This window comes from Stenella coeruleoalba (genome assembly GCF_951394435.1).
Source record: "Stenella coeruleoalba genome assembly, chromosome: 1".
NCBI classification, from domain to species: Eukaryota; Metazoa; Chordata; class Mammalia; order Artiodactyla; family Delphinidae; genus Stenella; species Stenella coeruleoalba.
Genome location: NC_137169.1, coordinates 132,748,489 through 132,772,076, shown reverse-complemented (window position 1 = coordinate 132,772,076; position 23,588 = coordinate 132,748,489). Strand labels below are relative to the sequence as shown.

At 42.0% G+C, this 23,588-nt stretch overlaps 1 protein-coding gene and 1 long non-coding RNA gene across 4 annotated transcripts in view; one reads left to right on the top strand and one right to left on the bottom strand.

Moving 5' to 3' along the window:
* Positions 1-23,588, bottom strand: part of LOC307186600 — a 429,363-nt gene that overhangs the window by 240,949 nt on the left and 164,826 nt on the right. For 2 of the 3 annotated variants that reach the window (XR_013828420.1, XR_013828421.1), the window contains exons 1-5: positions 14,906-15,234; positions 7,081-7,193; positions 6,349-6,378; positions 3,830-4,005; positions 3,085-3,182 (exon numbers count right to left, since the gene is read on the bottom strand). This is a non-coding gene — a long non-coding RNA (uncharacterized lncRNA). Of the gene's footprint in view, positions 1-3,084; positions 3,183-3,829; positions 4,006-6,348; positions 6,379-7,080; positions 7,194-14,905; positions 15,235-23,588 lie in introns of those variants that run through there. The other variant, XR_013828419.1, reaches the window with a different exon arrangement.
* Positions 15,364-18,709, top strand: RGS2 (regulator of G protein signaling 2). The gene is made up of 5 exons (XM_079924126.1): positions 15,364-15,491; positions 16,518-16,619; positions 16,721-16,782; positions 17,364-17,530; positions 17,811-18,709. The coding sequence occupies exons 1-5, from the start codon at positions 15,382-15,384 to the stop codon at positions 18,003-18,005; spliced, it is 636 nt and encodes a 211-aa protein (XP_079780252.1). The 5' UTR covers positions 15,364-15,381; the 3' UTR covers positions 18,006-18,709.

Here is a 23,588-nt window from a genome sequence, read left to right as displayed (position 1 = left end):
AGCATCCCTGTGCACTCAGTGTGGAGACTATAGTAATGAATACTCAGATAACAAGGACATCCTATTCCTACCTCAAAAGGTTGTTCTGAGAATAAAGGTGAAATTCTGCTTGGCACACAGTAAGCCTCAATAAATGTTGCTTACTGGTAGACAGAAGGCAGTAAGCAGAAGCCATGAGGCAGAAACAAGGAGGGACAAAAGTAGTAACCAATTATGGAATAGGAAGACATCTACAAAGGGAAGCAAGGAAAGGAGTGCTGAGTCACAAGCATGACAGACAAGTACCTTGGCTCCCAGAGCTGGGCCAGATTTTGAGCACTGCAGCCTTGCTCAGAGTTTCCTGGCTCTCCCTTCAGACTGCGTGTACACAGTGACAATACACTGCTATCACCTGGGGTAACCGAGGATGCCTCAACCACGAAATAACCAAACACACCAATGGGATCTCTTTGTTAAATTTTAGTCAACCAGACTTGCCTCTGGGGGAGATACTGACAAAAGAAAAGTTCCTTTCACTGAATGAAAGAGCCCCTTTCTTTTCTGATTTAACTGAGTCTCTTAACTGTTCTCTTCCTTCACTTTCAACAGATCCCAAAGGATACTTTCTCCACCTTCATGGGAAACACACACACACACACACACACACACACGCAGTTTCTTGGTAATATATTAAGTGTGTACAGCACTCCACAATTTACAAAGCATTGTATTTCACATCCAGGAGAGGAGAGTATAAAAATAACAAACTCTGGGAATGGAATATAGGGATTTTCATTTTTAATGAGATCCCTAGATGACTAGCCAATCCTTTTATTTCACGTTTTTTCACTCACTAAACGAAAATCAAATTCCAGTTTTACCTTCCTAGGAAAATCTGCCCGTCATCTGAAGTTGTGGGTGTGTAAACACTCTTGAATCACACACACATAAACAGTCTCTTGGTTTATTAAATAAATTACTAAGAATAACATTCATGGGTTTTCTATTAATTAACTAATTCATTATTTCATTCAACAATTATATTGACCATGCAATTACCATGTGCCAAGCAATGTATTCAAGGCTGGATTTCACCAGCTCAACTTTCACGACCGACCTTTTACAAGCCATAATTACACAGCCAGGGTACCCATGAGGAGACCTACTGACGACAACCCAAACTGAGCTTCCCATAGAAACATCAATTCTACAGTGGAACAATTACAGGCTTGGGATTCAAACTCTGGCTCTGCCAGACTTCCTTGCTATTTAGTTGGGGCAGCTTCTTCAGGTCTCCAAGCATCTGTAAGATGGAGATAATAGCACCTACCTCACAAACGTGGAAGGATAAGAGAGAATGATAATAATATAGAGTGCCTGGTCAGTGTTTGGCACATATAATAGGTGTTCAATAAACAAAGCCTACTGCCTTTATTATGAAAGGGCCAGACTTTTTTCTAAGGAAGATTCTTGAAAACCCCATTCTCATGTATTTTTTTTCTTTTTTTTACAGCAGGTTCTTATTAGTCATCAATTTTATACACATCAGCGTATACATGTCAATCCCAATCGCCCAATTCATCACACCACCATCCCCATCCCCCCGCCGCTTTCCCCCTTGGTGTCCATACGTTTGTTCTCTACATCTGTGTCTCTATTTCTGCCCTGCAAACCGGTTCATCTGTACCATTCTTCTAAGCTCCACATATATGCGTTAATATACGATATTTGTTTTTCTCTTTCTGACTTACTTCATCTCACGTATTATTAACGTTCTCATTTTTCAAATGGAGAAAAATTAAGCTCAGGGAAGTTAAATCCTTCATTCATGTATCAAGTGTGGTCAGCCCTTACTGTGTCCAGACAAGGGCTGTTCTCTGCAGATACAGGGATGCAAAGGACAGAGTCTCTGGCCTCAAGCACCACTGTCTCACAGAGGAAACGCAGGAGAAGCGAACCGCCCCAGAAGAGGGAAGCATGGGGCCGGGGCAGCACACAAGTGAGCTCGCTCAGGACGCGGGGGGCCTCGAGGAGGCTCTCCAGAGGGGGTGTCCCGGCTGAGTCATGAGGGAAGTAACGTGACAAAAGCAGATACCCACTAGCAGCCTGGCTTGAATGAAACCAAATCCTTGTCTCAGACCCGTGAGTGTCCCACTACTCCACAGCTCCTGTGATTAGATTCAATTAACAAGGATTTTCTTAGCGCTTGCTTTATGGAAATGTCTGTACTGGATGGCAACAAAGGTGAATCATCATAGTTCTTATCTCACGATAAGACAGACATACAGATAACAAACTCAACCAATACCAAATCTAAGTTTGACCTTCAAAATCAGGTGCTGGACTTTCTGCTTGAGCTTTCACGTAGCTCTCAGACCCTTGGTGTGGATGCTAGTAACTCCTCCCGTGCCCTGGGGAAGCAGGTCAACAACACTGCCCACCCTGTGAATTGCCCACGCAGCAAAGCCGGACGGATATTATTCACCACCTCATCTGTGAATTATGATATAAATTCTCCAACTTCTGCAAAGGAGCTTCTTTTATCACTTGTAGGTACCACGAATTCTATATTTCACTGTGCACAGTGTTTCTGCTTCCTTCAAACTGTTCACAGTGGAAATATTTAAAATATTTTATTTAAGGTATCTACATCTTTATAACTGAATTTTTTCTTTAGTTTTCTTTTGAGTGCTTTCTTCAGCAGATTTGGGGACCAGAATTATGCCTGCCTCCAAAAAATTATTGGGGAGGGCTTCCCTGGTGGTGCAGTGGTTGAGAGTCCACCTGCCGATGCAGGGGACACGGGTTCGTGCCCCGGTCCGGGAAGATCCCACATGCCACAGAGCGGCTGGGCCCGTGAGCCATGGCTGCTGAGCCTGCACGTCCAGAGCCTGTGCTCCGCAACGGGAGAGGCCGCAACAGGGAGAGGCCCACGTACTGCAAAAAAAAAAGAATTATTGGGGAAACTTCCTGTCATTCTGTGCTTTGGAGCGATACAGGAATTATCAGACCCTTAGCAGTTTTATTCAGCTCATCTGAAAAATCCATTGAACGTTGAAGTCACTACTCACTAACAGCAGTGCTCCCCATTCAGTACAGACTCACCTTCACACGCCTTCTCAACACTGCACTCAAATAACCATTGAGTGACAAACGTGCATGGGTTCATTTATCTTCAGTCTTTCTTCTACTGTATGTGGAATCTAAAAAGTAAAACAAACGAATGAATATAACAAAACAGAAACAGACTCAGATACAGAGAACAAACTGGTTATCAATGGGGAGAGGGAAGAGGAATGGGGCAAGACAGGTGAAGGGGATTAAGAGGTACAAACTACTAGGTATAAAATGAGTAAGATACAAGGATGTAATGTGCACCACAGGGAATATAGCCAATATTTCATAACAACTTCATATGAGTATTATCTATAAAAATATTGAATCACTATGTTGTATACCTGAAACTTATGTAATAGTTGATTGTAAATCAACTATACTTCAAATTTAAAAGAAATTAAGACAAGTTATTTTCTGTGTATGGCTTTGACCACATTCCACAGCTTTTCGTAGATGACTGTCCTATTTTAATAATTTCTAAATAGGCTTTGACTTTTATTTTCATTTCCTCCTTGGCTTACAAGCTCTTCATCTCATACACTCTCCATATAAAACAAAACCCAGGGAAACACAGCATGTGGATCACTGGTACACCTTCTAAAATAATGTAATAGCCCCCTCACCCATGACCCCTATAGCACACCCTTGTTCAAACCTGTTGCTCCAAAAAGGAAACTTTTTCAGGTTACATTGAGGACACTGTCCACTTACTTCTCAAGAGGAACCAACTTACCTGCTATTCAAGTCTGATAGGTTTTTGCTTCCATTTGGTCCTTTCTGTTTCACATATTCCCCAAGTTCCATATTTCTTATACGCCAATGGTACATTTTCCTCTTTTACAGCAGTCCTACAAAGTTTCCTGTTTACTTTTCTTCTCTCTCTTTTTAATTTCTTCCCATTTCAGTGGACTGCGGGAAAGAAAAGGAGGTAATTGCACAGGCTCAAGACAAGACCTCAAAGCAAAAATCCAGAAAAATTTTTGACCTCTTTTAAGTGTTACCCAATTGATCATACTCTTAATAAGGCTTTCTTATTTGTTTTCCTCTTCCTGAACCTAAGAAAATTATCTAAACTGATAATTGTACATATTATACATTATAATGTTATAATAAATTGAACATTACAATCCAAATAATGACTGCTTATATGCGAACAGAAAGTCAGAGTTTAAAAGCAGTGAAAGTATAAAGGAAATTATTTTCTATCATTATGAAAGTTTTAAAACCATTAGGAAATGTTCTGTTTTCTAAAATCTACAATGCGTTAGGCCTCAGTCCATTTGTCTGACGGAAGCAAAAAAGAGGCAACCTATTACATAATGGTCCAAACTGGAAATTACTAAAAACAAGAAACAAGCTACTTTTATATTAGATCTAATTTACTATTAAATTGTCTAATTAAGACAAATACACACACACACACACACACACACACACACACACACACACATATACACATCTATATGGCTTCATTCAAATATATATGGTAAGAGACAGTGAAAGGAAAACAAATGATAATACCGTGTGACCTTTTTAATCCTGTGGGGCTTTTTTTTTAAAACATTTTTATTAGAGGAAATGTGAGATTTTTCACACGTTCATAATGTTTTAAATGAATAGCCTCTAAACCTGTAAACCTATTTACAATAGGTAAAAGTCAGATTTTTAAGAAAACCAACAAATAGATTATTTCATAAATTGCACACAGAAAAAATACCAACAGAAAGAATAGAAAACTTACAAACACTGCAAAGTTCAATGTTAGTATGGAAAGTTTATAAGGTTACAATAGGAATTTAATTACAGATATGGAGAACATATGAACCTCTGGCACAAGTCACACTGGTAACAATGTCAAACGCCCTGGAAAAGTTACCATGCATGCATTCATTCACTCATTCACTCATTCATATGTCCACCCATCCATTCCCTCAGCAAATATTTACTGAGGATTCTCTATGTTCCAGGATATAATAATTTTTAAAAAGAAGAAGGAGGGGGAGGGAGAGAGAAGGGGGAGGAGAAAGAGAAATTGTCTAGTGATGAACAGTGACAAGAAACCAGGCAATTACAATTCATTGCGGTAAGTAAATTAACAGGTGCTATGACAGCACTTAAGAGGAGCACCTTATCCAGATATGTCAGTGGAGGGAAGAAAAGTGTGTAGGTGGTGTACACAAAGAAAGTTCACTTAAGCGATACCTGGAAGAGTATGAATCATACAGAAGAAAGTCAGATAAAGAGTGGAAAGAATGGAAAAAGGTCCAAGTAGAGGTAACAACATGAGCAAATGGCTAAAGGAAAGAGGAAGCATAGCACGTGGAAGGAACTACAAAATATTCAGTAGGCAGGGGCACAGAGAGCAAGGCAGCAGTGACAGAAGATCACGAAAGGCTTTCAGGGGCCAGACAGAAAGGATCTCGTAGGGCAATTTAAGGAATCTGGAACTTAAGGGTAATGACAAGCCATTAGCGGTTTTAATCAGAAAAGCAATAATGACCAGACAAGTGTTTTAGTAGAATCACGCTGCCTGAAAACGGATCATTCATTAGAGAGGATCAATTAGCAGGTGAGAGATCACTTAGAAGTTTTGCCTGGATCCATAAGAGAGATGAAGAGAGAATCAGGAAAGTGGAAATGGAGTAAAGAGAAGTTTATAGTTTCAAGATACATTTAAGAAGTAAAATTAATAGGCAGGATAAACTTGATATGAGACTGGGAGAGGGTGAACTCAAAGATAAACTCAATTTGTCTTTGGTAACTGAGATAGAGAACAAAGGCAAAGAAACAGGTTTAGGAAATGGGAAATGCTGTTTTCAACAAGTTCACTTGAACCGCCTATGAGTCATCTAGGTGAATCAAGCTAATGGACAATTAGCTAAAAAGGTCTGAGATGAGGAGAGAGACGAGCAGAGACATTCATCAGCACACAGACCACAGCTGAGTTTATGGGAGTGACTGCATAGCGTGAATGTGCAGAGCAAAAACAGAAGACATCTAAGGAACTTCAGCATTTAAGGGATAAACAAGCAGATGCTGCAAAGAAGGTGGAAAGAAAACCCTCTTCCCAAACAGAAAGTCAATTTGATATGCCTATAAAAATTCCCTGGCTTAGATCTGGGAGACCCACAGAGAAAGTTCTCCTGACCAGCTTAAACTCACGTCTTTGCTAAGCTTTCTAACATCTGATAGCCACCATTACCTGCCCACTTCTCTACCCTCCTCCAAAACAACTGACACACACACTCTTACCTTTTCATCAAGTTCATAAGTTCTTCTCTCCTGAAAATAAAAAACAGTCTGCTAAGAAGGTCTGTTTATATATTATATGACAAACAAACATTAAGTATTTAATGTTTAAAAAAAAAAGGGAGACGCTCCACCCGGGTGGTAGTCTCACAAAGCAGAGACACCTCCCTCCAGAAGTCCCTCAGGTTTGCTACAGTCATCCACCAGCCCAAGGGATCATGATGTTCCCCAAGGGGCAGGACAGCCAGGGTCTCCCAGAGGTGGAAAAGAGAAGACAAAGAACAAATTGACAAGCTGACTGAAATTCTGTAGCTCTCAGCTGCAGCAGGGTGTTTCAGGACAAGAATTAAAGGCTTATCACCTTTTGGAAAGACAGCACAAAGAATGACTCAGAGCATAATTCCTTGTACCTTGACATAAATGTTGATTTATTCTTTCAAGAAAACTCTACAATATGTTAAAAAAAAAAATTAGCACTCTTAGAAAAAAACTGTCTCAGTCCTGCCAAAGATGAACTTTTCACACCAGCTTGAGCCCCACCAGATTCAAAATATGGAGTTTACTCACATATTTCCTGCTCTTCAGAGAGAGAAAAATGAAGACCTGCAAATATGAAGAGGCTTCCCTGGAATCCTGCAGTTACTCAGCATTTGGTCCTGCTGAATCAGTGTCTTTGACACCCAAGCCGTCGTTATTCCCATTGGACAGTGTATGCTGCGAGGAGTTTCTCCTCACCTGGTCAGCGGAGTGCAGGACTTCGGGAATGCTCGTTTAGCCGTCTCTGGGTTGGTGTCCACTGCAGTAAGAGTTCATCTCTGCCAACTCACGCGTCCCAACTTCACAGTGACCTGTGAGCCAAGCCACAGAAAGAGAAGAAATGGGTGACTAGATCAACTTCTACTCCATATCCCAATTCCGGAAAACCTACAGTTTCCCTCAGGATCATGTCTCCGAGAAGAGAAAAGGCCACCAAATGAAATGCCGACATCTCACAGTCAGGGTGAATTTTTAAAAATGCAAATTGGACAACTGCTCTCACAGCCAAAACACTGGCTGTTTTGTGCTCTGCCATTACCATGGGAATGACAGACCAGGTTTTACCACAGATTACAAGACAAGGATGAGAGATTCAAGGGGCAGAGCCAGGCACTGAGCAATACCAGCCTGTATCCGCTGAGCTCAAGACACAGGAGAAATCCAGCCAAGACCTGCAGAGCCACCAGCCTCGCCGAGCCTGACTGACCAATCTCTAGCCTACTCCAAGCCGTATAAGTGAGCCCAGCCAGGGCAGGTGAAATGCCCAGCCCAGGCAAAGCCAGTGAACTCCCAGCCAACCTGCAGGCTCATCGCCAAAAAGACTGAGCTGTTAAGTGAGCCAGACAAAGCTTGGATGTCCCACGGCCTAAGGGTCAACTTCTGGGAGGAAAAGCTGCATCCAACATCTAATACCTCCAGAGATGATCATTCTGAACAGAAGCACCCTGAAGGGCTTCTGTATCATCAAACGTTTTACCACCTGCAAGAGTTTGAAAACATCATGTTTTCTCTGGTCACAGTTGGACTGCACATTCTTGAGGAGTGAAAACTTTTTAAAATTCCAATTATTTATTTCTTATTTTTCAAAGGTGAAATTGGTGAAGTTGAAGCCTCTCTAGTGTCCTCCATAATCTGTCCCCCATCCTTTCCCACATATGCTCAAGGCCATCCTGACGTGCAGGGGCTCTGAGAGCAGGAAGTCTTCTGTGGCCTGTTTGGGCAATGGAAGACCTCCAGGGCCACAGAATAAAAAGGTAGTCAAGAGAAAAAGAAGTATTAGCCAATAATTTATTGTACTTGTCCCCTCTACTTCCCCTGCATTGAGGTCTACCCTAGTTACCAGACACAGGACTGGTTCCGGGCACACGCTTGCAGGTGTTGTCTACACTCTGTGCGGCCATCAGAGTCCTGGTAACCTGCATTGGCTCAGAATAGCCTAGGGGGTCTGCTCATGGCCACGATGCTCTGTGCTGCCCTGGTTCTGGACACGCTGTACCAGCCAGCGTCCGCCCTGCTAGGGAACATTAACCTAGACCTAGAGCCCATGGATTACTGTGGGAGATGGTGTTATTTATAGTCAGTCAGATTTTTAATAATTAAAGCCTATCTTACGCAAATAAAGACAGAGAACTAGCTACTGAAGTTCCTGCCCTTCTGGAGAAAAGACATCAAAATTTTGTCAAGTTTAACCTAATTCAAAAAGAATTTGGGGCTTCCCTGGTGGAGTAGTGGTTGAGAGTCCGCCTGGCGATGCAGGGGATGCGGGTTCGTGCCCCGGTCCGGGAGGATCCCACATGCCACGAAGCGGCTGGGCCCGTGAGCCATGGCCGCTGAGCCTGCGCGTCCGGAGCCTGTGCTCCGCAACGGGAGAGGCCACGACAGTGAGAGGCCCGCGTACCGCAAAAAAAAAAAAAAAAAAGGAATTTGAAGGACGTGAACCAACTTTAATGGAGGCCAGACTCAAGAACAAACTATCAGCAATAGAAAAACTGGAGGCCAATAATAAGGAGGTGGAATCTCCAACTCCTTGCTTAGGCTTAAAATACAGACCTTTACAAAAGAACTTAGCAAAAAGATATCTAAGCATTTAGAACAAGTTGACATTCAAGAAATATGCAGTCTTTGAAAAATTCAGCAAAACCCATGCAATATAAGTAACTACAAACAAAACAGCCTTTAAAGTGCACCAGAAAATCAAAGAACAACTTCAGACAGCACTAAAAAGATGCTTCAGATGACAATTCCCATCTTCGGGGAAGTATATAACTGCTTTCACAAGAAGCTAAAGAACGGACAGGAAGAGTGAGCAAACTTATTAATCAGAAAAAAAAAAAAACCTAGGGGGCTTCCCTTGTGGCTCAGTGGTTAAGAATCCACCTGCCAATGCATGGGACACGGGTTCGAGCCCTGGTCCTGGAAGACCCCACATGCCGCGGATCAACTAAGCCCGTGCACCACAACTACTGAGCCTGCGCTCTAGAGCCCGCGAGCCACAACTACTGAGCCCACAAGCCACAACTACTGAAGCCCGAGTGCCTAGAGCCCGTGCTCTGCAACGAGAAGCCACCGCAATAAGAAGCCCTCGCGCTGCAACGCAGAGTAGCCCCCGCTCCCCGCACCTAGAGAAAGCCCGCGCACAGCAACGAAGACCCAACACAGCCAATAAATAAATAAATAAACCTAAAATTCTACTGCATCTGGAACAAGTTCTAAATGATTAAGAAAGATTATTACTCAAGATGAGAGATCAGTCTGCAGTTCATGAAGAAGGCAACATGGATGCAGAACCTTGAAACTAGATATAAACAAACATATCAGAAAATGAAGACTTCTAATAAGATGAATTCAAAGCAGTTTTGATGAAACTGACTCATGTTGCTGGGTTAAACACGGCTGATCTAGGCTTGGCTAGGCCAGGTGACTATGCTCACCTTCACTAGGTTTATTTTAAAATTTATTTAAAAACTCTTGAAGAATGTGAAACCAAATGTACACTGCATTAACTGAAAGAGATAAAATAATTGAAGCACTGAAAGTCTGTAAGTCTCCAAATAAGCTTCGCTATGATCAGAAAGGGGGACGGTAGGGGGGAGAGGGGAATGTACTTAGAGAGGAACAGGGAGAACCACCAGAGGCAACTTAACATCCTTCCTACACTGCGCTGAGAAAAATAAATGAATTTTCACCAAATATCTAATGTAGAGAGAATTCACCTAGTGAAGATAGCGGAGAATTCTTTCAAAATATCAGTAGATGGAAATGTCAGCATGTGAAGAGCTAGACATTTCCAGAACATTTTTCAGGAAGAACTTACAACATTTCCAAAAGTAACCTTACATCCCTGATGTTCCCAATGGAGCATTTGGAAGAGCAAAAAGGGAGCACCAGGGAACCCCATGGATGAACAGACACCCAGAAAGCAGTGGCAGCAGGCAGTGATGGCAGAGTCCAGGGCCTAGAGCCTGGTGGAGAGCAGATGCATCCTCCCAGGGACAGGACCACAGACAGAAGAGCCCTCCACTGGCCACCCCCATCCTTAACACAGTGTGTCCTACACTGAAGCAAGCCAGAACTTGCCCTGGTACTCCTCGGACTGGTAGATACTCAGGGCCTTCTGATTCAACCCTTCCACCTGAATGGAAGACCTGCCACCCTAAGAGTAGCAGCAAATAGTGGGTGCTAGGAAAGCAACAACAAAATGGGAAAAAGAGACCTCTGGAAGAAACTAGTCCCACTACAAAGTTCTGCTGAACACTGGGTCTGGGCACTATGAGCTATCATCAACCCAGACACTCATGCAGTCCCCGCAATGTTTTCTTTTCACTTCCTCGCAAAGGAAGGCTGCTATAATTACTTCCACCCTCAAGATATGAAGCCTAGGCACGAGAAGGCTAAGCAATTTGCCTGGGCTCATAACTAAAATAATGCCAGGAACTGGGAACTAAAGGCAAATATCCCAATTATGGACAAAACCTCCAAACATCCTGCTCTGCTAAGGATAATTTATGAAAATAAAGGCAAAAGTACTGTGTCTTTTGAAGCTGTGGACGTGAGCTCAGCATTGAGAACTTGAACATTTATAATGAGGCAGTTGGGTCAGGGCCTACTGGTATCTCCTTGAAAGCATTGCTCTTTTATCAGTTAATTCGGTTAAGATCTGGGAATTTTTGTTGGTTTAAAAAAATGTGTTTGGGAGAGAAAATCCATGAGGTTTTAGGTTGTTGCGAAGTAGTCCATGGATCAAAGACCTTTGAAAGCCAGTGTCTAAAATGAATTAATACTCCCTACATAAGAAGAGTCAGCAAGCTGGAAATACCAGTACAAATGGATTCCTTATTTACTAGATGAAAAGAAGCCTTTCTTCACACTTAAAAAAAAAAAAGATTCTCTGCAACTGATATCATATAGACCTTTGAAATCTTGTATATTACGATGCCAATATCCCAAGATTTCAAAACAGTAATCAATAGACACTTGACATTTTCATGATTTGACAAAATTCTGTGCACAGAAATTAAAATCCCAGGAGAACAAATGCCAGGAAAGAAACCCCTAGTTTTACTGCAGTTAATAAGGTAATATGCCATCTATGTAACTTATTTCATCAGAAAGTGTTTCTAATCGCCTACTCTCCCCTGAGATTCCATGTGGCCCACTGTCACAGAAGAGAGCGGCAAGAGGCAGATACTGGAAATGTTCCCCCAAACCTAGACTTCATACTAAGTGTTCTTTAACTACAGGAACCTACTAGAGGTATTTCAATATACATTAGGATTTTTATTCGGGAAGAAAAAAAAAAATCTGTAATCCTCCTGTTGTCAGTTTCCAAAGAGAATCCAGGTGCTTTACTTAGTAAGAGGGAATTATTAAATTTAAGAGGGAATTATTAAATTTAAGTAGGCCCTGCCTGCATCCGAAGTATGACATACTTCATACGATGGGTGAATTTAAGGCAGAGCCATGGAAGTGCTCTTACTGAAATTACCAATACAAGGACTAGTAAAATCGTTAACTCCTCTATAATACATGTCAAGTATTTGGTTGAAACTCTGATTCATTCCTGACAAAAACACATTCTCTCTTAACAACTCCTAGGTATGAAAATTACCTTCTACGAGAAAGAGCAATTATGAATTTTAAATCTCAGACCATATTAGGAGTGAAGACTAGAGTACATAATCCTGTGGGATCATAAATTCATTCATTGTGGGGTCATATGTTCCGTCTGTTAAAAGAATATTCCACCAATTAAAGTTAAATGAGAATAAGACCAAAAAGAAAAAAAGGACAAAAAAGACAAACAAAATGAGAAGACAGGTGTCACACTTCCTCAAATACACTAAACAATATGGATACTAAAAGTTTTCATTATTTCCAATTACTCATCACACCGTTTGACACAGGGCACTTAATTTCCTAATTTTTTTCCTTTTTTTAAACTTCTCACCAATTTAAGATTTCATGAGGTAAGCAACAGGTTTACAGCTTTTACAAATTTAGGAACTAAGATATCTTACTGACCAAAAAAGTAAAACACAGAGTAATACACAGAATGATCCTTTTCTTTTAAAGCATATATCCTGTTTCCTAAATTTCTAAAGCACAAGTATGAAAGTTATTATGTATAAATATTTTCAGATAATAATAGTTCTTATTAATAAATAGCATACAGTGGGTGCGGAAGAGAGAAGTATGGCAGGGGACACTTTTGCTTTCGGTAATCTCCTTTTGGTGTTACTAAAAACTTGTATTTTTTGTTTGCCTTCTTCTGTAACTTAAATTTTTTTAGATACAAAAAGTTCAAGGACCACCCTGCAAGCTTCCACCACTAACGCGCTCAGCAGACAGCCTCTCCAGTAGAGGGCACGGTAGACTCAACATGGGAAATGTATGTGTAGTTCATCAAGCCACTCTCAACTGAGGTTTTGCTGTGCAGTATTTACATCCTACTGCATTGTTTCTGCCTCCAACGCAAAATGGAAAGCATGTGTCATCTTCATATTAAGCAATCCCATTTACCTAAAAGACACTCCCAACAACAGCAAAAAAGGGAAGTCAACACTGCAGTTTTCGCTTTAAATGTACGTCTGCCTGCCTTAACTTCAGTTGTCATTCGGAAATGGTTTGCAAAAAAAGCAAATAGTTATATTAAAAACTTACAAGAAACATCTGGAATAGTCTATATTTAAACCAGCTACTTACATGGATATACATATACATTCACGACATACATTCACTGTCATGAATGTATTGAGATGATTAAACTTTTCTGGCTTGAAGATCTCTAAAAAAGTTCAAATCCTAAACAGTTTACTTATTTTCTTATTTGTTTTTTACCCAGGGAACATTTATAAAGTATCTGTTACGAGCTTGATACTCCACAAAGCTGTGACGTTATCTTGAATTTTACTAGTACTTACACATTTATAACCTAATAAACCCTGAATTAATCCTTTAATGATTTTTCTACCTTGAATAGCTATGCTTCCAGATATTTCCTTCTTCCACGCACATGCAAATTTTAAAGAAAAAACAAACTTTTGTATAGTACTTTAAAATTTGCAAAGGCCTTTCACGAAAGATTCCCATAATATACAGTGAGGCTGGCAAGAAAAACACATTCATTACTCTTAATAGAGATGAGAAACTGGTGCTCAGGGAGGTGGGATGCGACTGCCCCAGCAGTTACTTAGCATTTACTGGTGAAGCTGAGACTCTAACTACGTATCCTGACACAAGCCCAGCTCTCTCTCCTTGCTGCCTCTGAGTCAGAACTCCTGTCTTTTCCACTATGAGTGAATTCTACCATCCAAGGTTCTAAGTGAAAAACATATTGAGGTTTAAATTAGCAAGAAAAAGCAAGTGTCTGCATATTACACATAGTTAATAAATAAGTACTGAATCATCAGAAAGTGAAAATAGCTGTAGGAAATATGCAAAGTTCTTTCAGAGATGAAGTGCATAGGCTTGAGAAAAATTATATTCTTACATTTCACAAACATGCTTTCAAGTATTTATTACTGAAATCTAAATGATTTTCCTTTCCATAAGTGAGTACATGGCTGTCCTCTTTAGTAATAATTGCAGGTTTTACTCTCCAAGTCAAACTGGGAGCTCCAACTACTGGCAGCTCATCATAAGAATATGGTAAACTAGTCCCCATTTTCTTTTAACAGTTCTAATGCAAAGGAGAGAGAATATTTGCAGTCTAATACCTTGCTGTTAATCTCGCTGTCTACTTAGACGCTTGAGGGAAAACCACTAGAATATTCCACCGTACGGTTCTAATCATGTTATCTGATATCAAATCATTTTGGAGTTGAGATTATCTACTTGTCCTTACCAATCAAACCGTTTAACTCGTGCTACAGCAAGATGATTTTTGAAGACTTCATAGACTAAACTTATTCAAGCAAGCTGTTAACTTCTCCCTCCCTCCACCGCCACCTCTCCTTTTTGCCAATTAAATGTTCTGGCAAATTCTAAGGCAACTAAGAATGACTCAGGAGGAAATCTTGCATCCTTGCACTCTTACACTGATTCGGGTGTATGACAGCTGCGAGGTCTTGGTGTTTCCCTCTATCTCATCGTAAGGAGGTCTGTGATTTCTCTTTCTGTTCTGGAAGGACAGGCAGCCAAGGACTCCTGAGGGACAGTCTGCAACCCCACGGACAGACCCAGCCACGTGCCTGCTGGTGATCAAAACTGCACACCCAGTGAAAGCACTTTCTCCTGTCCCTTCCCTGACTAACGTTCATCCCCAAACGTGCTACGAGACGCCCAGGCAGAACGCGAAATCACTCACACCACCTGCCTCTGGACTGTCACCTTTCCTCCCATTCACGGTTTCCTTCCGCAAATTAAACGGAGTCGCAAAGAGGAACGGATGAGGGTCTCCCCACGGTCTCAGTTTGCATACCAAGAAAGGAGGCGTGGGGAGAGGGCGTGCGCTCCAAAAAGGGGGAAACACATCCTAATTCAAAATAAGGTAATTGCGTTCGGGATCCCAGCAAGCAACCTTTACCTGCTGGGCAATCGTCGCTCGCTTTGGGGTCAGAGCGTGGGGGAGGGGAGAGGATGGAGAAAAGGACGGGGAGGGCGAGCGCCCCGGCCGGGCCTGCGGCCGACCTGGCTCCCTGCCTCCACGGCCCTGCGACCCCGCCCGGCCGCCACAACTCGGCAGAGGTGTCTGGCGACCACTCGGCGGGAAACTTCTCAGCTCCCACACCGGCCCGAGCCTGTCGCCGCGTTTGGCCCGACTGCGCACGACGCCGGGGCCGCAAACGTCACCGGCTCCCTCGCTTCCAGACCTTTCGCTGGCAGCCGTGACTGCGCAGACGGGCGCTGACCTCGCCCCCGTGCCCGGCTGCAGCTGGCCAATCGGCGTCCGCTGGAGGCGGGAGGGGCATCGTCAGGCCCCGCCCCCGCGTCTCCTTCTTTTATAAATACGGCGCCGCCCGCCCCGCTACCCGGAGCAGTAGCCTCAGTCAGAAAACGATAATGCCTAGTGCTATGTTCCTGGCTGTCCAGCACGACTGCGGACCCATGGACAAGAGCGCAGGCACCGGCCCCAAGAGCGAGGAGAAGCGGGAGAAGATGAAGCGAACCCTGTGAGTAAGGCTTTCTTCTCTCCCCTGCGCCACCCCTGCAGACCCAGCTGTCCTGGGCGGCTGCAAACGCGGTACATTTGCGCCTGGAACTGGGTACCGTGCACCTCTGCAGGAAAAAAAAAATGTGGAAAAGGTTAATTTGTTAAGTAAGGTTTAAACCTGGGTGGGTATTTATTTTGTGACGTGAGCGAAGGACTCTCGGGTAGAGTTTAGAAACTGCAGAAAATTCTTGATGCAGAGGCGGTGGTAGATGCTGGTTGGCTTTTTGTCCCCCTGCATCGAAAATGACTTCAGGGAATCCTGCGGCCGAAGCGCGTCCCCGGCATTCGTACGTTGCATTGTAAATTTTGATCAGCTTTACACGGCTGCTGCGATGTAGATATTTTTTACTGATTCCGAATATATTCTTTTAAAATCTTTTCTTTTTTTTAATTGAACAGCAGATCTCACCCACTCAGGACTGTGGAACAAATAATTGTTCTGCATCATGTTCTTAAAATGAGTGTTGTAGTTGGGGGAGGAGGACGGGCCATCTCTCACACATACATTCATTATGCACAGCTTCTAGGGTGGTCCAGAGCTTCCAGCTCGAAGGGTAGAAGGGAAGTGAGCACAGGCTGGTTCAGGGCAGTTCCACTGTGGGTTTCATCAAGTGTGAAATGTCTCAGAATTGTAATTAACGTTGCAGACAAACTGCTGCCTTCTGTGGGCCAGAAATAACATCTGCTTTTTGAACTATGCAGACTAGAGTCATAAAAATACCCTATAATTGTAGGTAGTTCTACCCTTAGTTTTAAAACTAGTAATTATGTTCAGATGAGTGGATGAAACGAGTGTGTTTAGTATATAGGTGCTGGGTTTAAATGTTAAAGGTGTAAGACTGACAGGAAGAGTTGTTTTGTCTTATTTCGTTTGTCTGTAGCCACAGGGGGCAACTTTATTTGGTAAAAACGCCTTCAGCTGCATTGGCGATTTCAAGTGTTGCCACTAAGTGAATATCCTTTTTTTTCTTTTCTTTTTTTTAAGATTGAAAGATTGGAAGAGCCGTTTGAGCTACTTCTTGCAAAATTCCTCCTCTCCTGGGAAGCCCAAAACCAGCAAGAAAAGCAAACAGCAAACCTTCACCAAGTAAGTTGAAAATCTTGTACTTGCGAATGAACTCACTGCTGAGCTGAAAAGGGAACCTCTGACTGACGTGCCTGAGCTAATACGCAGAACTTCTCTTGCAGGCCTTCTCCCGAGGAAGCCCAGCTGTGGTCAGAAGCATTTGATGAGCTGCTAGCCAGTAAATGTAAGTTAACCTCTTGAATTTGATCCATTTCAAGTATCAGGAGACTCTAGAAACGTTGTGTCCACACAGCGAGAGCAGTTTGCTCAAGGGGAATTTTACTTTACAATCCCCATGACATGAAGCGTATTCTTCTCCTTTATTTCCCAGTGATTAACCAGGGAAATGCATGGCTTTTTCACTCAAGGTGGGAAAAAAATTAGCCCAAAACTGTAATGGCAGTTGCTTTTTGTTAAGGTTGAGTCAGGTTTTCCATTGCAAACAGTGTTTTCAAGAGACGTCATTCCCAGAGAACTTATGGCTCCCCTATAAGTATTTGAATTAACAGCGAAGCTAAGTATTTATATATTTTTGTAGTAGTGTGCCAACTTAAGCGTTTTGCTGACTGGCATCTTAGTCTTTAAAGAGCCAAATTCTGAGGGTTACAGGTTGACTGAAATGTAGAAAATTGCTATCATTTAGAAATAATAAAATATGGGGCCAGGGGAGTGGGAGTTCTAGGAAAAAACAGAAGGGGTTATTTGGTCACTCAGTTCACTGTATGCATGCTTTCTTTCTCCCCCCACCCCACCCCCCCTCCCCAGATGGTCTTGCTGCATTCAGGGCTTTTTTAAAATCTGAATTCTGTGAAGAAAATATTGAATTCTGGCTGGCCTGTGAAGACTTCAAAAAAACCAAGTCACCCCAAAAGCTGTCCTCAAAAGCAAAGAAAATATATACTGATTTCATAGAAAAAGAAGCTCCAAAAGAGGTAAGGGGAGATAAAAAAGTTCCTCGTTTTAGCATGTTTTAAACATTCTCAGCACCAAAGTGAAACGGAAAGAATTGAAGAGACCTCAAATTAAAAGGGGAGTGGGGTAAATGTTCTTCCCCTACTTCTACTTTCAGGGAGGTTAATTACATTTCTCCAGTGACTTGGCCGGTGAAGCTAATCACACATTATAGTTGTTTTGTTGTTGTTTTCAAATATTAAGTAGATTAATCTCTTAACTCTGAATATGGAATAAACCACTTTTTATGTTTTATTTCAGATCAACATAGACTTTCAAACCAAAACTCTGATTGCCCAAAACATACAAGAGGCTACAAGTGGCTGCTTTACAACTGCCCAGAAAAGGGTGTACAGCTTGATGGAGAACAACTCTTATCCCCGTTTCTTGGAGTCAGAATTCTACCAGGACTTGTGTAAAAAGCCACAGATCACCACTGAGCCCCATGCTACCTGAGATGAAAAAGGGAACCCAGAAACGAGGACATTTCATTTTTTTCCTAAGGGGAAAGGCTGTCACCTGCCAAAAAAGACTGACCTTGAATTCAGCCTGGGTGTTCAGGAAACATCACTCAGAACTATTGATTCAGAGTTGGGTAGTGAATCAGGAAGCCAGTAGCCGTCTAGGAGAAGCTGGTACTGGGACAGCTTCCGTAACTGATGGAGCACAGGGAAAGCGTGGTCTAAACGTGGCGTGTCTCATGTTGGAAAAGCAGGAGCTTGAGACTGAAAGATAACTATGTAACACTATTGGTCCAGAAGCATTTACAATCAATAGGTCTGGGGTTATGTGGCCTTAGTGAGCTGGCTGTACATTTTTCCCTAAATCAGTCCTTGTTACCACACAGTGGTTTAGCTGTAGTTTCTTTAGTACTAGGTAACACGTTTACTGTGTGCAAGGGTATTGAAGTTCCTATGACTACAGATCATCAGTACTGTTGTCTCATGTAACTCTAAAACTGAAACAGTCTGTTTGAATTGTCAATTGGTGTGTGTAATAGAATGAGTGCTGTTGTGTAGAAAACGACAATGTCCATTACGAGTGCCAAAACTGTCCTGATGGCAGCTAAACTTTGAAGTGGTCTTTGAATACTTTTAATAAATTTATTTTGATAAATAATGTTATTGAATATTTGGTCCAGATGTGGGTTGGGGTGGGTTTTTCTGGTAACTGAATATGGCAGATACAAGGTGAAATACCTCCTCTCTGGTGAAGAAGAGGTGTCAGTTGATGGGCCTGTTGAGTGAGGATTGACAATCCTCGGAACTGAGAAATTACAGCTGCAGGGAAGATCAACTCCCATCTCTAATGCTTTCGTAGGTCAAAGGAGGTCAGGTCACATCTTTAGAGCCACCCTGAGATCAACCTTTCTAATATAACCTTGTAAAAATCAAGCTTGTTACTGAAAATACGGCAACATTGGCTTTAAAGCCTTTCATGAGTATTAAAGATCAGCTAAATATGAGAAGTAAAATGATGTAAGAGACAAAGCACCAGAATTATTCACATAACTAAGCTGCTCAAATGAAGAAAGAAACCAAATAAAGAGGAAAGCAGGCCTTTTTACTTCCCTTGCTTCCAAGTGCCCCCGCAGGGTAATGGCATGAGCTTCCAAGATCCACGCCTGAAACTGTTCACTTCTGTGATGGATCAGAACAAAATCAGAATTTCCCTGATTTGCCAGCCTTCATTTGGCCAATAAAGAATCTGGAGACTTCCCTGGTGGTCCAGCAGTTAAGACTCCATGCTCCCAATGTAGGGGGCCAGGGTCTGATCCCTGGTCAGGGAACTAGATGCCGCATGCCGCAACTAAAAGATCCTGCACGCGGCAATGAGATCGATCCCGAGCACCGCGACTAAGACCTGGTGTAGCCAAATGAATATTTTTTTTTAAAAAAAGAATCTGGTTATGTTACTGCAGCTAATGATGAAGGTAAGAAGCACGCTTTTGTGGCTTAGACTTCACCTCGAAGTGTGCTCTTTCCCTGGTTGAGAGAGAGGCCTTGAATCTGTTATTTTCCAAACCAGCTACTTAGACAAGGAATCCTCTTCTCCAGCAGGCTGCTTTTTCAACCTTCTTGATGATGGTTTTCATTTTGAAATGAAAGAGGAGGGCGAACACTCGTCTTGGAAAACCTGAGCCCGTGTACTGACTTCTCACACCTTTGTGACCTTGGGAGTCCTAATCTGCCCTGGCTCCTAATTCACACCTTCCTGCCTATCCCACTGGTTCCTGTGAGGTAGTAAGGGGCTTTAGGAAGTGTAAAGCGCTTTTTAGAACGTTTATCCTGATTTGCCAGAAGAAAACTTGACCTCCCCTGGTTTAAACTGTTTCCCTGGTGCTTGCACTGAACTTCACCTTCACCCCACTTTCTGGGACCAACGGGCACAAGCTCCATGAGAGACTTGAGCTAGTCTACTCCTGGGTCACCAGCAGCGAAAACGATACATAACAGGTGCTCCATCAAGAGTTATAGAGTAAAAATTCTGAAGGGTCACTGAAAGAGATTTCTTTGGAGAATAAATATGTCAGGTCTGCACAAGCCTCAACTTGGACAGGTTTTGGCCAACAGAGGAACCCAGGAGTCACGCCACGTATCCAATTTGTCACCAAGTCCTATTTTTACTTCAAGTCTCTCTCCAGCCTGCTTTCTGTCGCCACCCTGATCAAAGGTACCACCATCTTCCCCGGGCAACCGCAACACTCTCAATTCACCTACCCTCACTCACTTTTCCCCCCTCCAGTGTGTTCCCTGCTTTTTAACTCTAGGAAGCCTCTCCACCAAGAAACCTGATCTTGTCTCCTGTTGCTTATAAACCCCTGACAGGTTTCCCAAACAATCAGGATAAAGGCATCATCCTTAATATAGTCTAACACCTGCATGGGCTTGACCCCCTTCTTCCACTCCATCCATTCTCCACCACGTGTCCCCCAGCTCTCTCTGCCAGCCTCACCGACCTACTTCTATTCCCCCGTGGGTGCCATGCCCGCTGGTTCCACAGGACCTTTGGGCATCATAGGCCCTCTGCATAGAATGCAATTTTAGCTCTTACTCATCATTCACAGATCGGTGCAATCGTCACTTCCTCAGGGAAGCCTTCCCTGACCTCCTTACCTGGGTCAGAACCCCTTTTAGATGTTCTCATAGCACCAGCTTCTCTAATTCAGCACACCAAATAGAATTCTCATTAATTTGTATGATAATTAATAATTCTGTCTTTTCCCCCTGGATTGCAGATGTCACAGTTCAAGGACTCCATGTCTTTTTCTGCTCACTGCCTGATCCCAACACCTAGCGCCTTGATGGGCACACAATGCCAGCTGCACTAATGAATGCATGAATATTAAAAACTCTTAAATTTTGGCGAAAGTATCTACCAATGCACAAAGAACTAAGGACAAGGTTTTAAAAGCCCCATTGCCTCAAACATCTGAAAATATCTGCAGAGCTTTTTCTTGGCAAAAAAAAATACCTCTTACTAAGCATGTTCTCTATAACTTTTGACCTTTAATAGAAGGAGAAGCCAGATTAGAGTAACAAGAAGCAAGAGTTCTGACCGTTTCAGGGCTGCTAAAAGTACAGACTTTATTCAGGTGGTATTTTCCAATGTTCTTTCGTGTAGAACAAGCTGAAATAGATTTAAGTTTAGAAACCACGTACCTCCACAAATAAATATCACTTAATGTTCCCATTTGTTGGAGTTCGTACACTTAGACTCCACAGTCCACTCACTTTGCTAATATTTCATTTTCCACATATTTTAAGTTCAGAAGCATTTCAAAATGTAATTTCATACAGTCCCACTGAAAAAATTAGAATTGTGTATTATCTGTCATGTGAGCCCAGAGAGGCAATACATGAGTTTCAACGTGGTGATTTAAAATGATCGCCCCAAATTTTATAGGAAACAGGTCTTTGGTAGAGGGTTTGTTTGCCCACATTATTTGATCATTTCTGGCAGTGATTCCTACCTTGTGGGGTTGCAGAGTGACGAGGCTGTGTTTTTGTCAATGGCAAGGTTGAGGTTTGGTCTACATTTCGGCATCGGATCCAAGGAGTAGCTTGGAATTGCTTGAGGCAACAATAACAGCTCCAAAAAGCTTCTCCCGTGACCCGCTTTTAAAATCTAAAACTATATCTTTAATGTTTTCCAGACTCTCTATTATTGAAGACCATTATTTTTAAGAACTGCATAGTGTTCTGTAACATGTGCTTATTATAATTAATTCTCCTCTGTTGAACATCGTAGTTTTTCTATTCTATATGTTTTACAAACACTATGGTTAATTTCCTTAATTATGTGAGTGTATACACATTATGTACTTGTATACATATTACCTATATGTGTCTGTGTAAATGATATATGTATATTAAAATTTTTCATCTTAAAGAAAAAGAAAGGAATCACTAGAGGAGTAAGGAGTACATACTAGCCTACGGCAATAGCATTGAACAAAAGCCTGATACTACCCATTGGGGGCCCATGATTCAGCATCACCAGAGTACCTGGCAGGATAAAGGCGGGATGGGTGTAGAAGCATGGCCCAGAACCAGGTGATAGAGGACAGTCTTGAATACGAAAGGTTAGGATTTTATTCTGAGGTGATGGATACCAATCTCAAATGTACAAAATAACCTGGGCAGCAAATGAAGGATGAATTGGAGTCAAGCAGATGAATTAGGAGACTGCAGTTATAGCCCAGATGAGACATGCCATGTTGCCTAAACCAGGACGTTGTCACCAAATAATTCAATGTACTGTGTTGGCCAAAAAGTTCGTTCGGTTAGTGAATCCATTGTGCAATAAAGTTCTTGGTGAAAATGAAAAATGTGTCTTTTATTTTTACTTAAAACCGAACAAACTTTTTGGCCAACCCAATAAGTTAACAGCAAATTATACATCTATGCAGAGCACTGATCTCAACCACACAGGGGATGGTAAGACATTGGTCCTCTAGGAGGCACCAATTACGTATCTGATGAAATAATGCTCCAAAAGTAAAACATGAGGTGGGCCATGATTGGCGATTAATTATCAAAAGAGAAGTGCAAGACCCTTTAGATGGAATGAATCAAGAAACAAAGTGAAGTGGCAATTTTTAGCAGATTTAAAAAATGGGTCGATTAGCAAGGATGAAGTGGAGAGCATCAGGGTGGAGAAACAGTTTAAATAAAGGGAAAGGGGAAAGCAGGATTGCATTTTGCATCGTGCTATGCTATACAACAGCTAAATAAACAGATATTGTAGGCAGATATTTTTGATGGAGATGTATATTTGAAAACTATTGACATTTCAATGAGTTATTTTTGGCAAATATTTATGAAGAGTTTCTCCGGGCAAGGGAGATGTGAAAGAGCAGGAGAAATGGTCATCTATTGAGAAGGAAAGAAACAGAAAGGCTGGAGATTCAAAATCACAACTAAAAGCTATGCTTTATTTGCCTTAAAAACTGATTTCTGTAAGATCATCAACCAGCCTCGTCATCAAGCACACCACTGTCATGGTCCTCTCGACCAGAGCTTGATAGGTCAGATCCCGTGTCCCGTTTCTCATTGGTTCCCTAGACTACCATCTGAACATGGACTTTCTCACACAAAATATATGAACTCTGGAATCTCCCAACTCAAGATAAACTCCTATATCTAAGGCTAAAACTTCTCCACCATGTGGCCTTTTGCTGCCCATCCAATCTCATTTCTCACCACTGACCAGAAACATTCAATGCTGGATTTTCTTACTGTTCCTGAGATATATTATTTTTCTCCTGTTATGAGATCAAATTGTTCCTCTTGCATAGAACTGCCCTTTCTTTCCCTAGATTTTATTCATTTTTCAAGGCTCAGATCAAGTTTCACCTTTATGAAATCCTGCCAAGGGAGTCTGTCTTATCTTCCAAATAAAAGGTCAATAACTGGACCATTTTGGTTTATTCTACTTAATTTTTGGAGTAACTAGTAAAGTTCTAGACATGGAAGATACTCAGTGCCCACTGATCATTGATTCAGTAATTAGCTCATTGACTGATCGATTCACAAA